This window comes from Neovison vison, chromosome X (genome assembly GCF_020171115.1).
Source record: "Neovison vison isolate M4711 chromosome X, ASM_NN_V1, whole genome shotgun sequence".
Taxonomy (NCBI): domain Eukaryota; kingdom Metazoa; phylum Chordata; class Mammalia; order Carnivora; family Mustelidae; genus Neogale; species Neogale vison.
The window spans coordinates 86,507,106-86,521,166 of NC_058105.1; the positions used below are offsets into that span (position 1 = coordinate 86,507,106).

At 53.7% G+C, this 14,061-nt stretch overlaps 1 protein-coding gene and 1 non-coding gene across 3 annotated transcripts; both read left to right on the forward strand.

Annotated features, from left to right (window-relative positions):
- The first annotated feature begins 5,548 nt into the window (after nt 1-5,548).
- Nucleotides 5,549-13,264, forward strand: LOC122897228 (melanoma-associated antigen D4). Of its 2 annotated transcripts, none has more exons than XM_044235411.1 (13): nt 5,549-5,636; nt 6,608-6,848; nt 7,132-7,971; nt 8,327-8,530; nt 8,635-8,698; nt 8,939-9,018; nt 9,408-9,499; nt 10,117-10,196; nt 10,279-10,321; nt 10,765-10,827; nt 11,748-11,862; nt 12,413-12,843; nt 13,046-13,264. In XM_044235411.1, the coding sequence occupies exons 2-13, from the start codon at nt 6,639-6,641 to the stop codon at nt 13,053-13,055; spliced, it is 2,232 nt and encodes a 743-aa protein (XP_044091346.1). In that variant the 5' UTR covers nt 5,549-5,636; nt 6,608-6,638; the 3' UTR covers nt 13,056-13,264. The 2 variants fall into 2 exon arrangements, with proteins under 2 accessions (XP_044091346.1, XP_044091345.1); XM_044235410.1 differs by having other exon boundaries at nt 6,638-6,848.
- LOC122897872 lies at nt 11,396-11,523 on the forward strand. The gene has a single exon (XR_006382701.1). It is a non-coding gene; the product is annotated as a small nucleolar RNA SNORA11 (small nucleolar RNA).
- Nucleotides 13,265-14,061: the final 797 nt, after the last annotated feature.

Here is a 14,061-nt window from a genome sequence, read left to right on the forward strand (position 1 = left end):
TTATTTGTTTATTTGACATACAGAGATCACAAGTAGACAGAGAGGCAGGCAGAGAGAGAGAGAGGGAAGCAGGCTCCCTGCTGAGCAGAGAGCCCGATGCGGGACTCGATCCCAGGACCCTGAGATCATGACCTGAGCCAAAGGCAGCGGCTTAACCCACTGAGCCACCCAGGCGCCCGCACCTTTATATTTAAAGTGGGATTTACACAGCATATAGCTGGATCTTATTTTTAAAATCCATGTCCTGTGTCATCAGGGAAATACAAACTAGAACAGTGAGATGCCCCTGCACACCTATGAAAATGGCCCAAATCCAAAACGGTGGCAATAACAAATGCCGGTGGGGATGTGGAGCAACAGGAACTCTCCTTCATTGCTGGTAGGAATGCAAAATAGCAAGAACACTTTGGAAGACAGTTTGACATTTTCTTACAAAACTAAATCTACTCGGACCATACAGTACAGCTGTATGGATCGTTTCTTGGTATTTACCCAAATGAGCTGAAAATGTATGTCCACATAAAAATCTCACATGTATGTTTATACCAGCTTCATTCATAATTGCTAAAACTTGGAAACAACCAAGATGTCCTTCAGTAGGTGAATGAATAAATGAACTGTGGCACACCCAGACAATGGAACAGTATTCAGCATGAAAAAGAAACGAGCCATCAAGCCATGAAAAGACATGTAGGAAACTTACTTAAATGCATATGACTCGCTGAAAGAAACCAATCTGAAATGGCTACATACTGCATGATTCCAACTATATGATATTCCGAAAAAGGCAAAACTATGCAAACAGTACTAAAAAAAAAATTAGTAGTTGCTTGTGCTCAGGGGAGAGAGAGAGAGGAGTTTGTATGTGGAGCACGGAGGATTTGGGGAGGGTGATGGGGGGCGGCAGTGAAACAATTCTGTATGATACTATAATGGTGGATACATGTCATTATATATTTGTTCAAGCCTACAGAATGCACAAAACCAACAGTAAACACTGATGTAAATTGTGGACTTTGGGTGATAATGATGTATGGATGTAGATTCATTGATTGTAAGAAGTATACCTGTCTGGTGCAGAATGCTGATAGTCGGGGATGCTGTGTCTGTTTTGGGCAAGAGATTTATGGGATGGCTCTGTACTTCCTGCTCAATTTTGCTGAGAACATAAAAGTGCTCTAAAAAAAATAAAGTCTATTTTAAGAAAAAGGACTCCAGAATGTCAATATCTACATTTTAATTGGTGAATTAGACCATTTGTATTTAATACCGTTATTGATATGGTTGGATTTAAAGCTGTTACCTGTTTTCTACTTGCTTATCTATTGTCTTATTGTATTCCCCTTTTAGGATTTATTTCAAATTAAGTGAGGAGGTGCCTGGGTGATTCAGTCGGTTAAGGGTCCAACTCTTGATTTCAGCTCAGGTCATGATCTCAGGGTCATGAGATCCAGCCCTGTGTGAGGCTCCATGCTGGTTGTGGAGCCTGCTTCAGATGCTCTCTCTCCCCCTCTCTCTGCCCCTCCCCCTTCCCAAGCACTCTCTCTCTCTCTCTCTCTCTCTCCCTCAGAATGAACGAATGAGTAGTAAAGTGAGCATTTCATGATATCATTGATCTCCCATGGAGGCTTATTAACCATAATTTTTTGGATAAGTCCATTTTGGTTTATACTTGATGCTTCTTTAACTTGCCTCGGTCTACCATCAAATAATATTGTACTACTTCACCTGTAGAATTAGAGTCTTACCACAGTATACTTACATTCCCCCCAGTCCCTGTGTTATTATTGTCCAAGAAATTAATAATTCCACATAATTTATACTCCACAATACATTGTTATGAATTTCTGTTTACACTCTGAATTAATTCATAAGGAATTTTAAAAAAAATAAACATTCTATCACTATCATCATATTTAGCATCTCCAGTATTGATTATTCATTTCTATAGAACATGTTTACATTTACTGCCATTTTTCTTGTACCTGAAAGGCATCCTTTAATATTTCTCATAATGCATACCTAATGATGATGAATTATTTCAACTCTGGTAAGTATGAAAAAACTTTTAATTCAACTACACTTTTTTAAAAAAATATTTTTTATGTATTTATTTGAGAGCGAGGGAGTGCAAGAGTACAAGAGGATGAGTAGGGGGAGGGGCAGAGGGAGAAGCAGACTCCCCGCTGAGCAGGGAGCCCAAGGCTGGGCTCAATCCCAGGACCCTGGGATCATGACCTGAGCTGAAGGCAGAAGCTTAAGGGGCTGAGCCATCCAGGCACCCCCCCCACTTCACTTTAAAAAGATATCCATGAGTAAAAAATTCTGAGTTGACAGTAATTAATTATTTCACTATTATAAAGATGGTACGCCACTTTCTTATAACTTGCACTGTTTCTGATGAGAAGTTCTCTATAATTCTTACCTCTGGTCCTGAATGATTCTATATTTTTTCTGGTCTCCCACTTCTTTAGGAGTGAGGGGGATCAGACTGGAAGAATGTCATGAATACACACTTTGCGATATCTGTGCCTAGTCACTTCGGTAGATCTTCGATGGATGCATAACAAAGTAAACACTTCTTAAAGCCATTCAGTGAAAAAAAAATTCAGATTTAAGAAAAACTTTATACCATCATGCCTCTAGCCATGATGGATTTACAGGAACCCGATTTACTCTCCCACCTAAATATCTGTAAACCAAAACAATTATTGTGCTTTACCGCACAGCACCACAGGCAACACAGACCAGTGATCCCTGAGAGAAGGGAAACTAACATGGAGAGCCCTCAGATTGCCCATCTTCTCCAGCTTCTTGCCTGGATAGAGTTTACAGGCTATAGCACGGGGAGATTGGAAAGAAACAGAGCCCAGTGGAGGACCTGAGTGAAGGAGACAGAGTTGAGAATTCTGAGAGGCCAACACGACTAGAATTTGCTGGAAGGAAGGGAGGGGAGAGACACACGGAGAGGTAGCTCCAGAGAACTGCGGAGGTTTCTTCGGGGTGCAGTGTATGAGCAAGGGGGAGTGGTGGTAGGGACTTCCATTTTCTGTGGTGAGTAGTTGTGTGGGTAATGGTGCCACTTACTGAGGTGGTGAAGATGGGAATTTTAAAAACAAGGGAGACAGGGAGTGTGAGTGTGTGGGAGGAGGAGGTTTACCAAGTGACTGGTTCTAGACAGACTCACTATGAAGAGCCCTCAAGACATCCATGCAGAGATGTCAGGTACGAGAATAAATAGACGGCTCTGGACCTCAAAGGTGAAGTTGAAACTGGGGCTGTAGATTTTGGAGTTATTAGCACATTAGCATAAATAGTTATATAGAAGAGAGAGAGAGAGAGAGAGAGAGAGAGAGGCTTATAGAAAAACAAATGTAATGAAAGCCCACATCATCAGAAAAAAGATGTAGCTATATATGGTGATAGATGTTAACTGGACTAACTGCAGTGATCATCTCATAATATATAAAATTTTGGAATCATTTGTTGTACACCTGAAACTAACATAAGGTTAGTTGTCAATTATATCTCAATTTTAAAAAGGAGAAAGCAAGAAAAAAAAACTAAATAATAAAGCAAATAGCAAAATGAACATAAGAGTCCACTATGGTTTTTGTAAAAAGCACAGGTTCAGTTTGAGATGGGAACATAGTATTTTCTACTAGCACTGAGCAGTCTGTCAAGGCTTTCATTTCTAGGGTCTGGTCACCTCCCACGGAAACGTGTTACACAGGAAGGGCTGAAGAGACGCAGGCTGCTGACAGTGGCGGTTGCTATGCAACAGCTGAGGAAAGCCATCCAACCAGCCAGAATTGATACTGGGCACTGGAGAGTAAAAGCTGTGGTCCTAGCAATAGCTTCCATTCATGCACAGGAGTCCCGGAGAGACTGACTTTAAAAACAAATATAAAAGCCCACCATGGTTTTTGTCAAAAACACAGGTCCAATCAGAGTTGGAAACATAGCATCTTCTCCCTCCAAAGCGGTTCCTCCAGTCATTCTGGAAGCATAGCAGCCTGGTTTGGGTTGGGTAAGTAAGTGCTTCCTGTGCTTCCCATTTTTGCATATTGAGAAACCGGGCTCAGAGACGTCCGGTGATCTGGGCAGGCTCACACAGCTAGCAACCGACTGGCCAGGCACTCCATCCCTGGAGTTCTGAAGACCAGCCCAGCTTCTTTCCACAAGACCACAACTGCCCCAAGCCCCTGCCCTGGAAGGAACCCCGGGGCAAACATTTACTCTGAATCGGGGCTCGCCATGGCTCAGGCACACAAGTGCCTGATTGTCCTGGCTGCTTCAGCAGGCACCAGGAAGGCCTCAGGGGCAGCCTGTTTGTGTCCCTCACAGCGAAGAGGTCTGACAGTTGGGGCAGGGAGTGAATCCCAAGGAGCAATTCTCATACCTGGATGGATCCACCTAGAGTAGGCGAGCGGTGTCCCTACCTGTGTCCTGGATGCAGAGCATGAGCTTGGGTCCCAGAGAGCACAAACTTTGCTTGTTTGGGACAGGTGTTGGCAGGGCAGAAGAGGGGTGTGTGTGTGGTTTGGGAGGAGTAGGTCTGTCGCTCAAACTGGAGAGGGGAGCCCGCCTCCGTCCCCACGCCAGCACTATTGGGACATGGGGTTTGGAGTCAGGGAGACTCAGGCCCACATTTTGTATTTTCTGTTGACTGGCTCTGTGGCCTTAGCTGTTCCTGCGGTGTGTCTGTGCCTCTGCTTTCTGTTCTGTAAAATGGGGATGCTGACATCTGCCTCCCAGGGCTGCTGTGAGAGGAAGACCAGCCCCAGCACCGAGTGTGCTGTGGTGCCCAAGCCACATTAAGAGCAGCTGGGGAAGGGCGCCTGGGTGGCTCAGTGGGTTAAGCCTCTGCCTTCGGCTCAGGTCATGATCCCAGAGTCCGGGGATCGAGTCCCATATCCCGCTCCCTGCTCGGCTTCTCCCTCTCCCACTCCTCCTGCTTGTATTCCCTTTCTTGTTGTGTCTCTCTGTGTCCAATAAGTAAATAAAATCTCAAAAAAAAAAAAAAAAAAAAAAGAGTAGCTGGGAAAGCAAATGCTCCCAGGGTGTCTGGGGGCCCGCAGGGATGGATAGTGCTGGGGAACACAAAGGCAAGTGGCACCCCCTGGCCATTTCCATTCCTTTGTTGCAGTTAGAGACCCAACTAGAGACCTCTGTGTCTGTGACCTAGGGGTCATGCTGGGGAAGCCAGGCATAGTGTACCTCAGACCACACCAGAGGAGCTTAGCGGGAACCCGGAGGGCAGGGAAGAGAAGTGCGAGGATCAAGGGTAGATGATTGGGTGGTCCAAGGGCACCACAGGCTGTGAGAGCGCGCGCCTCGGGTCAGAGGAGGGGTGAGGGGTATCTGGAGGGAAGGCGAAAAAGCCCCCCACCCCGCCCACCCACTCGCTGGATCGCAGGAGCACTGGGGACTCAGTGGAGAGGGCTTTTGTTGGGAAAGCGGGCGGGCTGGAGGGGTCCGCGCATGCGCAGGCTGCCCGGCCGCGGGGCGGGGGGGTGGTGTGCGCGGAGAAAAGGGGCGGGGTGGTCGGAGCTGCTGTGCTGGCAGCAGTAGGCGAGGGCGCGGCTGCGGGGTTCCTGGTGCTGAGGACGGACGCCATTGGAGCCCCAGGGAAGGTAAGGACCCAGCAGCCTCAGAGCGGACAGGGAGAGGGCGAGTGGAACCCGGCACGCTGCGCCCTCCCCACCCCCACACCCGGATCTGAACAAAGCCCAGGCACTCAGAACCCGACCCCTCTTAGACCCAAGGTCTAGGTAGGACCCTCCCCCCGCCCCCTCGCCGCCCTCTCCCGGTAGGAGACGCAGGACTCTCTGATCCGAGCCCTACTTACACCGGAGCCTAGGATCAGAACCCCTTCAGCAGACCCGTGTGCTGCCTGCTGAGCTTCCTTAGAACGGCGGCCCTACCCCCACCTCAACCACTCCTAGATCACTCCCAACCATCTGACCCCGTTGCCCCTTTCCTGGAGTTGCAGCCCTGGGGTTTGAGACTTCCAGCGCTCCAATCCATGCCTCACCTGGTCCGAGCCCCTAACGCCCCCCACCCGCCCCCACCCCTTAGAGCTCCTCCTGTATGAGCCCAACCCAGACCTCAATCAGCTGAATGCCCCCGCCCGGACCTAGCCAGAGGGTCTCTGGATTCAGTTTCCCATAAGCTTTTCTGGGCCCCTGTTGTCTAAGCCCTCTTGTGTCATCTGCTCCCCTTTCATCGTTAAATCAAAGCCCTTTGTTTCTCCCTGTCTCCATGCACATCCCCTGTGGGACTCTTGAGACCCAAGCCCGCCAGTCCACCCCTTATTCAAATCTAGCCGCTGGGATGGGGAGCCTGCCCATCCTAAACTCCCCTTTAAGTGCCGGGTCTCTCCCACCACCTCTCTCCCTCTCCTAGAGCTCTGTCTCTGACAGACTGGAATCCAACAGATACCCCTCCCCCCCGCGAGCCCCCCCCCGCCCCCGCCTCCTCCCCCGCCTTGTACTGCCTAGTAACCTGATGATTGCTGACCCCCCCCACCTCCTGAGAGATCCCACCTCCCACTGGATCCCGCCCCCTCCCCCTCCCCCTGAAGAGGCCTTACCCTCCCTCCCAGGCTGAGCTCTCTTCTCCTTGGGACCCCCAGCATGGCTGAGGGAAGCTACCGCGTGGAATCGGAAGCCTACAACGTTGAAGACATGGATGAGGGTAGTGATGAAGTCGGGGAGGAGGAGATGGTTGAAGGAAACGACTATGAAGAGTTCGGTGCTTTTGGAGGCTACGGCACCCTCACCAGCTTTGACATCCGTATCCTCAGAGCCTTTGGGAGCTTGGGTCCAGGCCTTCGCATCTTATCGGTGAGGCCCCTTGGGGGCCACCTGCTGGCCCTGGGCCTTCTGCCCCCTCCCCCTTGAAGCTGCTGGGGAAGGGAGGGGCGGTGGATCAAAGGGAGGGTTGAGTGGGGGAAGGAATGCCCAGCTTCCCCAGCCTTCCCTCTCCTGCTCAGAGAAAGGGGGCTTGGGAAGGTTTGGGGGGCGGGGTGGGCGCTGGCTGCAGGGAGGAGGCTGGCCAGCACAGGGAAGCATCATGGGAGCACACAGAGCTGTCTGCCTTCCCCTACCCTTCTCTCTGGCTTTACAGAATGAGCCCTGGGAACTGGAAAACCCTATGCTGGCTAGGACTCTGATGGAGGCATTTCAGCTGGATCCAGAAACACTTGCCAATGAGGCTGCTGCCCGTGCTGCCAACGTAGCCCGCGCAGCCGCCTCCAACCGTGCTGCTAGGGCCGCCGCCGCTGCTGCTCGTGCCACCTATAATCAGGTGGTTGCTAACCGCCCGGTGGCCACAGACCAGGCTTCAGGAGAAGATACTCAGCCCATGACCTATGCGGCCCAGGCTCAGGCAGCTGCCCCCGAGACAACCCGGGCTGCTCCATTGCCGCCTTCCTCCCAGATGCTAGTCAACAGTGAGATGGCCGCCCCGGGGGCTCTGGCAGCGTCCACTCAGCCCCAGCCAGTCTCCCAGGCCCAAGAGGCCGCTACCGAGGGCCCCAGTACCGCCTGTGCTTTCACTCAGGCTCCATGTGCTAGTGAGATGGATGCCACCCGGCCCAAGACAGCTTTCCTGGGTCAGAACGATGTCTTTGATTTCACCCAGCCAGCAGGTGTCAGTGGCATGGCCTTTCCACGCCCCAAGAGGCCCGCCCCGGCCCAAGAGGCTGCCCCAGAGGGCCCCAGTGCTGCCTCCTCGGGGGTGCCCCAGGCGGCACCTGCCAGGGAGGGGGCAGCCACCCGGCCCAAGACGACCAAGTCCGGAAAGGCTCTCGCCAAGACTCGGTGGGTGGAGCCTCAGAATGTTGTGCCAGCAGCTGCCACCAAGGCCAAGGTGGCTCCGAGCATCCCTGAGCCCGAGGGTGCAGCTGCCACCGCTCAGCACAGTGCTGAGCCCTGGGTCAGGATGGGAGGCAAGAGGACCAAGAAGGTGAGACCTCCCTGCTATCTCCCATCCCCCCTTGCTCCCCTCCATTCTCTGCTTAGTCCTCATCCCTGCCCCCTCCTCCCCCATGCCCTCCCCTCCCCTCTCCCCTTCTCTCAGCTTGTACATGTTTGTCCAACCCAAGTGCAATAGCGTGCTTTGACTGCATTATGTCTCTGCCCTCAGGCCTGGAGGGAGAAGAGGTTGGCTTAGTGCCGGGCACGTAGTAAGCATTCAGCACACGTCACCTGCTGTTTGTACTACTTGATTTCCAAGCACCTGCTCTGGTTAAGATGTGTGCTGGGCACTTTTGCACGGCAAACCTGGTAGCCCTGGGTCTCTCCTCCCTCTCACGCTATAGTCCAAGCACCTGGATGATGAATATGAGAGCAGCGAGGAGGAGAGAGAGCCTCCTGCGGTCCCACCGACCTGGAGAGCGTCACAGCCCCCATTGACGGTGCGGGCTCAGATGGCTCCCCGGCCCCCCATGGCCCTGAGGTCCCAGGTACCCTCAAGACACGTACTGTGCTTGCCACCCCGCAACGTGACCCTTCTGCAGGAGAGGGTAAGAAACCTGCCTTTCCCCCATCTCCCACCTCTCCTCTCCTGTGGGCCAGTTCTTGGAGGTCACCCATGTCTTGATCTCCCTGTGCGGTGCTCCTTCTCCAGGCGAATAAGTTGGTGAAATATCTGATGATTAAGGACTACAAGAAGATCCCCATCAAGCGCTCAGGTAGGCAACCCGGGCCCCCTCCCCGAGCTCTGCCCTTCCATTGTCCCATCTGGCATCAGATGCCTCCACCCAGCATGCCCAGCTGATCGCTGCATTTGCACAGTAAGGGGGGTGGGGCTGGGGGTGGGGGTGGGGTCCCCAACGGTGCTCCCCTCAGCAGGGCTGACCTAGGGGCTGCTGCAGCTCTTTGGCCCCTGCTCAGCCCAGGTGCTCTCTCTCCACTTCTCTCACCTCCTGCAGACATGATGAAGGATGTCATCCGAGAATACGACGAACATTTCCCTGAGATCATTGAACGAGCAACATACACCCTGGAAAAGGTGGGCGAGTGCCTGGGCAGCTCATGGTGGTGCCAGAGCTGCAGGGGAGCCTTGAGCCCTGCAGCTCCTTGAGGCCCCCTTTCAGTACTACCTGCTCTGGAAAAGCTTCCCTAGCTTCTCCTCCTGGGAGCACCCACTGCATACTTCCTTCCCTGGAGGTTCCCTCTCCCTCGGGTTCTTTCAGTGTCCCTTGTCTCCTGAAGTGGGTTCTGTTGCTTTGGCCAATGCCAGAGCTCCCACAAGGCAGTCCCTCTGCAGCCTCTCTTCTTGAGTCTTCCCTGTGACTTCGGGGTCCCTGCTGAGGGAAACTTCTAATGGGGAACAGAGGGACTGCCTGCAGGACAGGCAGTGTGCCTTTCTGCTCTCATGCTGTTTCCTCCCCTATGTAGAAGTTTGGGATCCACCTGAAGGAAATTGACAAGGAAGAACACCTGTACATTCTCGTGTGCACGCGGGACTCCTCAGCTCGCCTCCTGGGAAAGTAAGAAAGGGCAGGAGGGTTGGGGCCTTCCTCACTGGTGTCTCCCCCTCCCCTTCTTCTCAGAGAAATGGGAAAACAGGGGCCTTGGTGCCTGGCACAGCTCCCACCCACCATTAGTGGTGCCCAGTGATTAGGGGATGAAAGGGGAAGTAGCCTGGAGTGAAGCCTTGGTGCTCACAGGGCTCCCCCCTACCCCCCCCTCCCACCCCACTACCACACCACCCCGTCTTCCCAGGAAAGCAGGCTCCTTGTTGCCTGCCTCTTCCTGCTACGTGCCTGGTCTGGGCTTGGCAGAGTGGTCCTGGGAGAAGGAGGCTTCCCATCCAGTGTGACTCCTAATGCTCAAAGGGCAGGGGAGGTCTGGATGCCCCCTCTAGACACACTGTTGCCAAGTGGTTGCTCCCTGCCTGAACCCACGTGTTTGCATCCACATTTGAGGCACGAAACGATTCAGTCTCAGACAGAGGAATGAATGGTCTGGATGAGAGAGCAAGCCATATGTAGAGTGGGAAGACCACCTGGTCGCCCAGCCATCTGGGAAGATCTAGTTGGGTGAGCAAGCCCTAGTCCCTGGGGCAAACGGCTGCTGGACAGGATCTCTCTTTCTACACCTTTAGGACCAAGGACACTCCCAGGCTGAGCCTCCTCTTGGTGATTCTGGGAGTCATTTTCATGAATGGCAACCGTGCCAGCGAGGGTGAGTGGCTGGGTCCACAGCTGGGGGGTTGTCCACAGTCAGCTTTGTGTGCTGAAGTCTCGTGGCTCTTCTCCCCTCACAGCTGTCCTCTGGGAGGCACTGCGAAAGATGGGTCTGCGCCCTGGGTATGATTGGGCTCTCGGCTTCCCCCTCTCAGCGTTGTCCTTGGGCACCAGTGGCCCTGGGATGGGATTAGCTTGGGGGTCTAGTGCAGGGGAGTGGACGTCTTGGACTGGGTAGGGCTCAGAGGGTCTCACCAGGGTGCATGCGGAAATGGTCCTGAACTCTCCTCCCCTCTCTGCTCCATGTCCCTTCTCTGTTCCCAGATGAGATCCAAGAGAACCCATCAGAATTAGGGGTTCCAGTCACAGCCTTGCCTAAGGCATCCCTGACATGTGTGGCCCTGTGACCCCTGCTGCCATCCCAGGCCTCCATGGGGATGCCCCTGCCCCCCCCCCCGCCCCTCGCGCTACAGGCTGGGAAGCTCTCCGCCTTGATAGGGAGTGCTCCTGCCCCCATCTGGGCACTGCCACTGTCTATAGTTACGGATTCCTTTCCTGGCCTTCAGGGTGAGGCATCCATTCCTTGGAGATCTGAGGAAGCTCATTACGGAGGATTTTGTGAAGCAGAAGTAAGTAGTGGCCAAGTTAACTTTGTCTCACGCTCATGCATCCCTCGTGGGCTGGTCTGGCTGCACAAGCCATTCCCCATGCCAGATCTTGGCACCAGAGGGATAGGTGTCTCTGGTGTGAGGGTGGGCGGGGTATGTGAGTGTTGTCAGGGAGTAGAATTCCAGCACAGCCTTGGGGAAAAGGAGTCGAAGTTGACAGAGTATTAGAACCACACTGCCATTTGGTACCTGCCCCGCGGGCTGCAGGAGAATTTCTCCTGCTTTCCATCCCAGGAACCTGGGGCTCAGAGAGTGGAAGTCTGAGTATGGCCCTGGCTAGTAAGGGGCCCATTGGGTCCTGGAGCCCCGTGCTCCAAAAACTTTCTGGTCAGGCCCACCCTGTCCTACCTAGGTCCTTGGAGAACACACAGTTGACACTTGCACATGCCCACGTGCACGCAGACGTGCGCAGGACGCACACGCAGAGTGGAGGGCATGCACGGAGTGTGCCGCTTTTCTCCCCTTTACGGTCCTCTTCTATGGTGGACTGTCCCAGGGTTCCACTAGGCCGTCAGTGGGGGCCTGTGATGGAGTGTGCTCATGGCAGGGGGCCTGAAGAAGTGGCTCCTGTGCATACAACACACCCGACGGGAATCTGGGTTCATTGTGACAAGGGGCATGAAACTTGGCCTTCCTACAAACAGATACCCAACACCTGTCCCACCCCGCACCTCGACGTGGCTTCTTTGTAGGCCTCAGTCCTAGAGGCAGAAACCCCAGGAGTGAGCGTGGGAGCGAGGCATGGGCTGGAGGACCGGAACGGTCCTCCCTCAGGAGCTGAGCTGCAGTATCGGGGCTGGGCAGGGGCTACCTGGGGTCCCTTGGTGCAGCGACAGGTCTGCCTGGCTGGAAGCAAACGTTTCTCTTCCTCTTGCACTGAGGTACCTGGAATACAAGAAGATCCCCAATAGCAGCCCACCAGAGTATGAATTCCTCTGGGGCCTGCGAGCCCGTCACGAGACCAGCAAGATGAGGGTGCTGAGATTCATCGCCCAGGTAACAGAGAGCCTCTGTTTGGGGCCCAGCGGTGGGGTGTGGGTTTGGTACTTGCCGTACCTTCTCTGGTTCTTGGCTATGGCCTCCTCCTGAGGCCATTGGTCCAGTGAGGATCCGGACAGGTTCCTAAGTCAGTAACTTAGGCAAGTTCACAGGTGTCGTAAGTGTGAGGGATGGGGTGAAGTCCCGGGGCTGGCACGGAGTCATAGGAGAGTCGGATTCCAGTGGTCTTGACTTTGTTTTTTTAAGATTTTATTTGTTTATTTATTTGTCAGACAGAGATCACAAGTAGGCAGAGAGGCAGGCAGAGAGAGAGGAGGAAGCAGTCTCCCCGTTGAGCAGAGAGCCTGATGGGGGGCTCGATCCCAAGACCCTGGGATCATGACCTGAGCCAAAGGCAGAGGCTTTAACCCCCTGAGCCACCCAGGGCGCCCCTGGTCTTCACTTTTGTCATGACCGTGCACCGCCCATGGGAGGGTTGGATGGCTGGAAGCAGGTGCTCAGTGAACGTGGGGTAGCTGTGTGGATGGTGTCTGTTATTCTACCGCAGAATCAGAACCGAGACCCCCGGGAATGGAAGGCTCATTTCCTGGAGGCTGTCGATGACGCTTTCAAGACGATGGACGTGGATATGGCTGAGGAACATGCCAGGGCCCAGATGAGAGCCCAGATGAACATCGGGGATGAAGCTCTTGTTGGACGCTGGAGCTGGGATGACATACAGGTGGAGCTACTGACCTGGGATGAGGACGGAGATTTTGGTGACGCCTGGGCCAGGATTCCCTTCGCTTTCTGGGCCAGATACCATCAGTACATCCTGAATAGCAACCGTGCCAACCGGAGGGCCACTTGGAGAGCTGGCGTCAGCAGTGGCACTAATGGTGGGGCCAGCACCAGCATTCTAGATGGGCCCAGCACCAGCTCCACCATCCGGACCAGAAATGCCGCCAGAACGAGTGCCAACTTCTTCTCCTGGATCCAGTAAGATTTTCGGTGGCTACATGAAACTCCGAGGGAGGGGGTGGGAAGGGGCTATGAGAAGTTAGGTCGGGGGGTGGGGAGGCAGGCCTGGGTGCAGGGTCGGGGAAAAAAGAGTTGTGAGAGACACTTGTTTTGTTCTTCGCGTCCCTCCCCCTCTCCCGTCTATCGATAGTCCTGTTTCAGCTTTTGTCTTGTGTTACAGACAGCGCTGATGAACCGTAGCCGTTCCTCACCGAGCCAGAGTGCCTCCTCGGATCCCTCCTTAACACAGCACTCTAGGCAGCTTCTACCAGCCCATCCAAGGTGGCATGCAAGATGAAGCTCTCTTTGCCCTTCCTGCTTTTGTTGTGTGCTTTTGTTGTGTGCTTTTGTCGTGTTTCCATGTTTTTGGTATCAGTGTTCCAGTAAAGTTGCAAAATTATTTGGGACGTTTCCTTCTTTATTTGCTCACATACCTGTGCCCGTGGTGCTCTGAGTGGCACGTGGTTGGGGGCTGTGACCTAGACACTACCCGCCTCTGCCTGGAAGGCAGCAGGTGTGGGGAGGGTGCTGGGGAGATGTGGAGAGGTGCCAGCTGAGTGTCTAGACCATGAGTTTCGACATCGTGACATGATTTCCTATGTGGTACAACCCCAGTTAAGACGCCAGTGGTGGGGGAGGTGGCAGGAAAAGGGATGGAGTGGAAGGCTGTGGGCTGGTGCCACTGTCCCTCCCACCAAGGAACCGGGCCCACCTCCTCCTCCCCATCTTTGGAGGTGCCATCTTGGAACCCTTCCCTCATCCTCCACACAACTTCAGCACCTCATCCCTCCCTCAGATGGAGGCTGAAGGACGATGAGATAGGCCTTGGCGACATTCTCACCCCTTCAGCAGGTTGAAGGAGGAGGCATTATTGCCCACAGAGTAGGTTCAATGAAAACAGACCTCGACAGCCTGTGACCCTGACCCGAGACCAATTGGTGGGCTCCGGAGCTCTTCTTCACTGGAAGCAGGGCCCTCCCAGTGAAGCCAAGGCCGGGCCTATATCCTGGTGTCTTTGAGGGCTGGGGGGAATCCCTGTAGGAGTGGGGCTGGGACTGGAGTTCCTCCAATGACTGGCAGTGAGAGCAGAGACGCCTGGGAAGGGCTCAGTGGCAGGCTGGGGCAGTGTCCGGAGCTAAGTGATGTCCATAGGTTGGGAGGACGAGGCCCCAGGTTAAGAAAGAGTGAATCGCGTAA

What these genes read in the sequence shown, in the direction of transcription:
- LOC122897228 (XM_044235411.1), top strand. Translation starts at nt 6,639, where the DNA reads ATGGCTGAGGGAAGCTACCGCGTGGAATCGGAAGCCTACAACGTTGAA. An exon ending in TGGCAACCGTGCCAGCGAGG is followed by an intron (nt 10,197 to 10,278) that starts GTGAGTGGCTGG and finishes CTCCCCTCACAG; the next exon opens with CTGTCCTCTGGGAGGCACTG. An exon ending in GAGGATTTTGTGAAGCAGAA is followed by an intron (nt 10,828 to 11,747) that starts GTAAGTAGTGGC and finishes TCTTGCACTGAG; the next exon opens with GTACCTGGAATACAAGAAGA.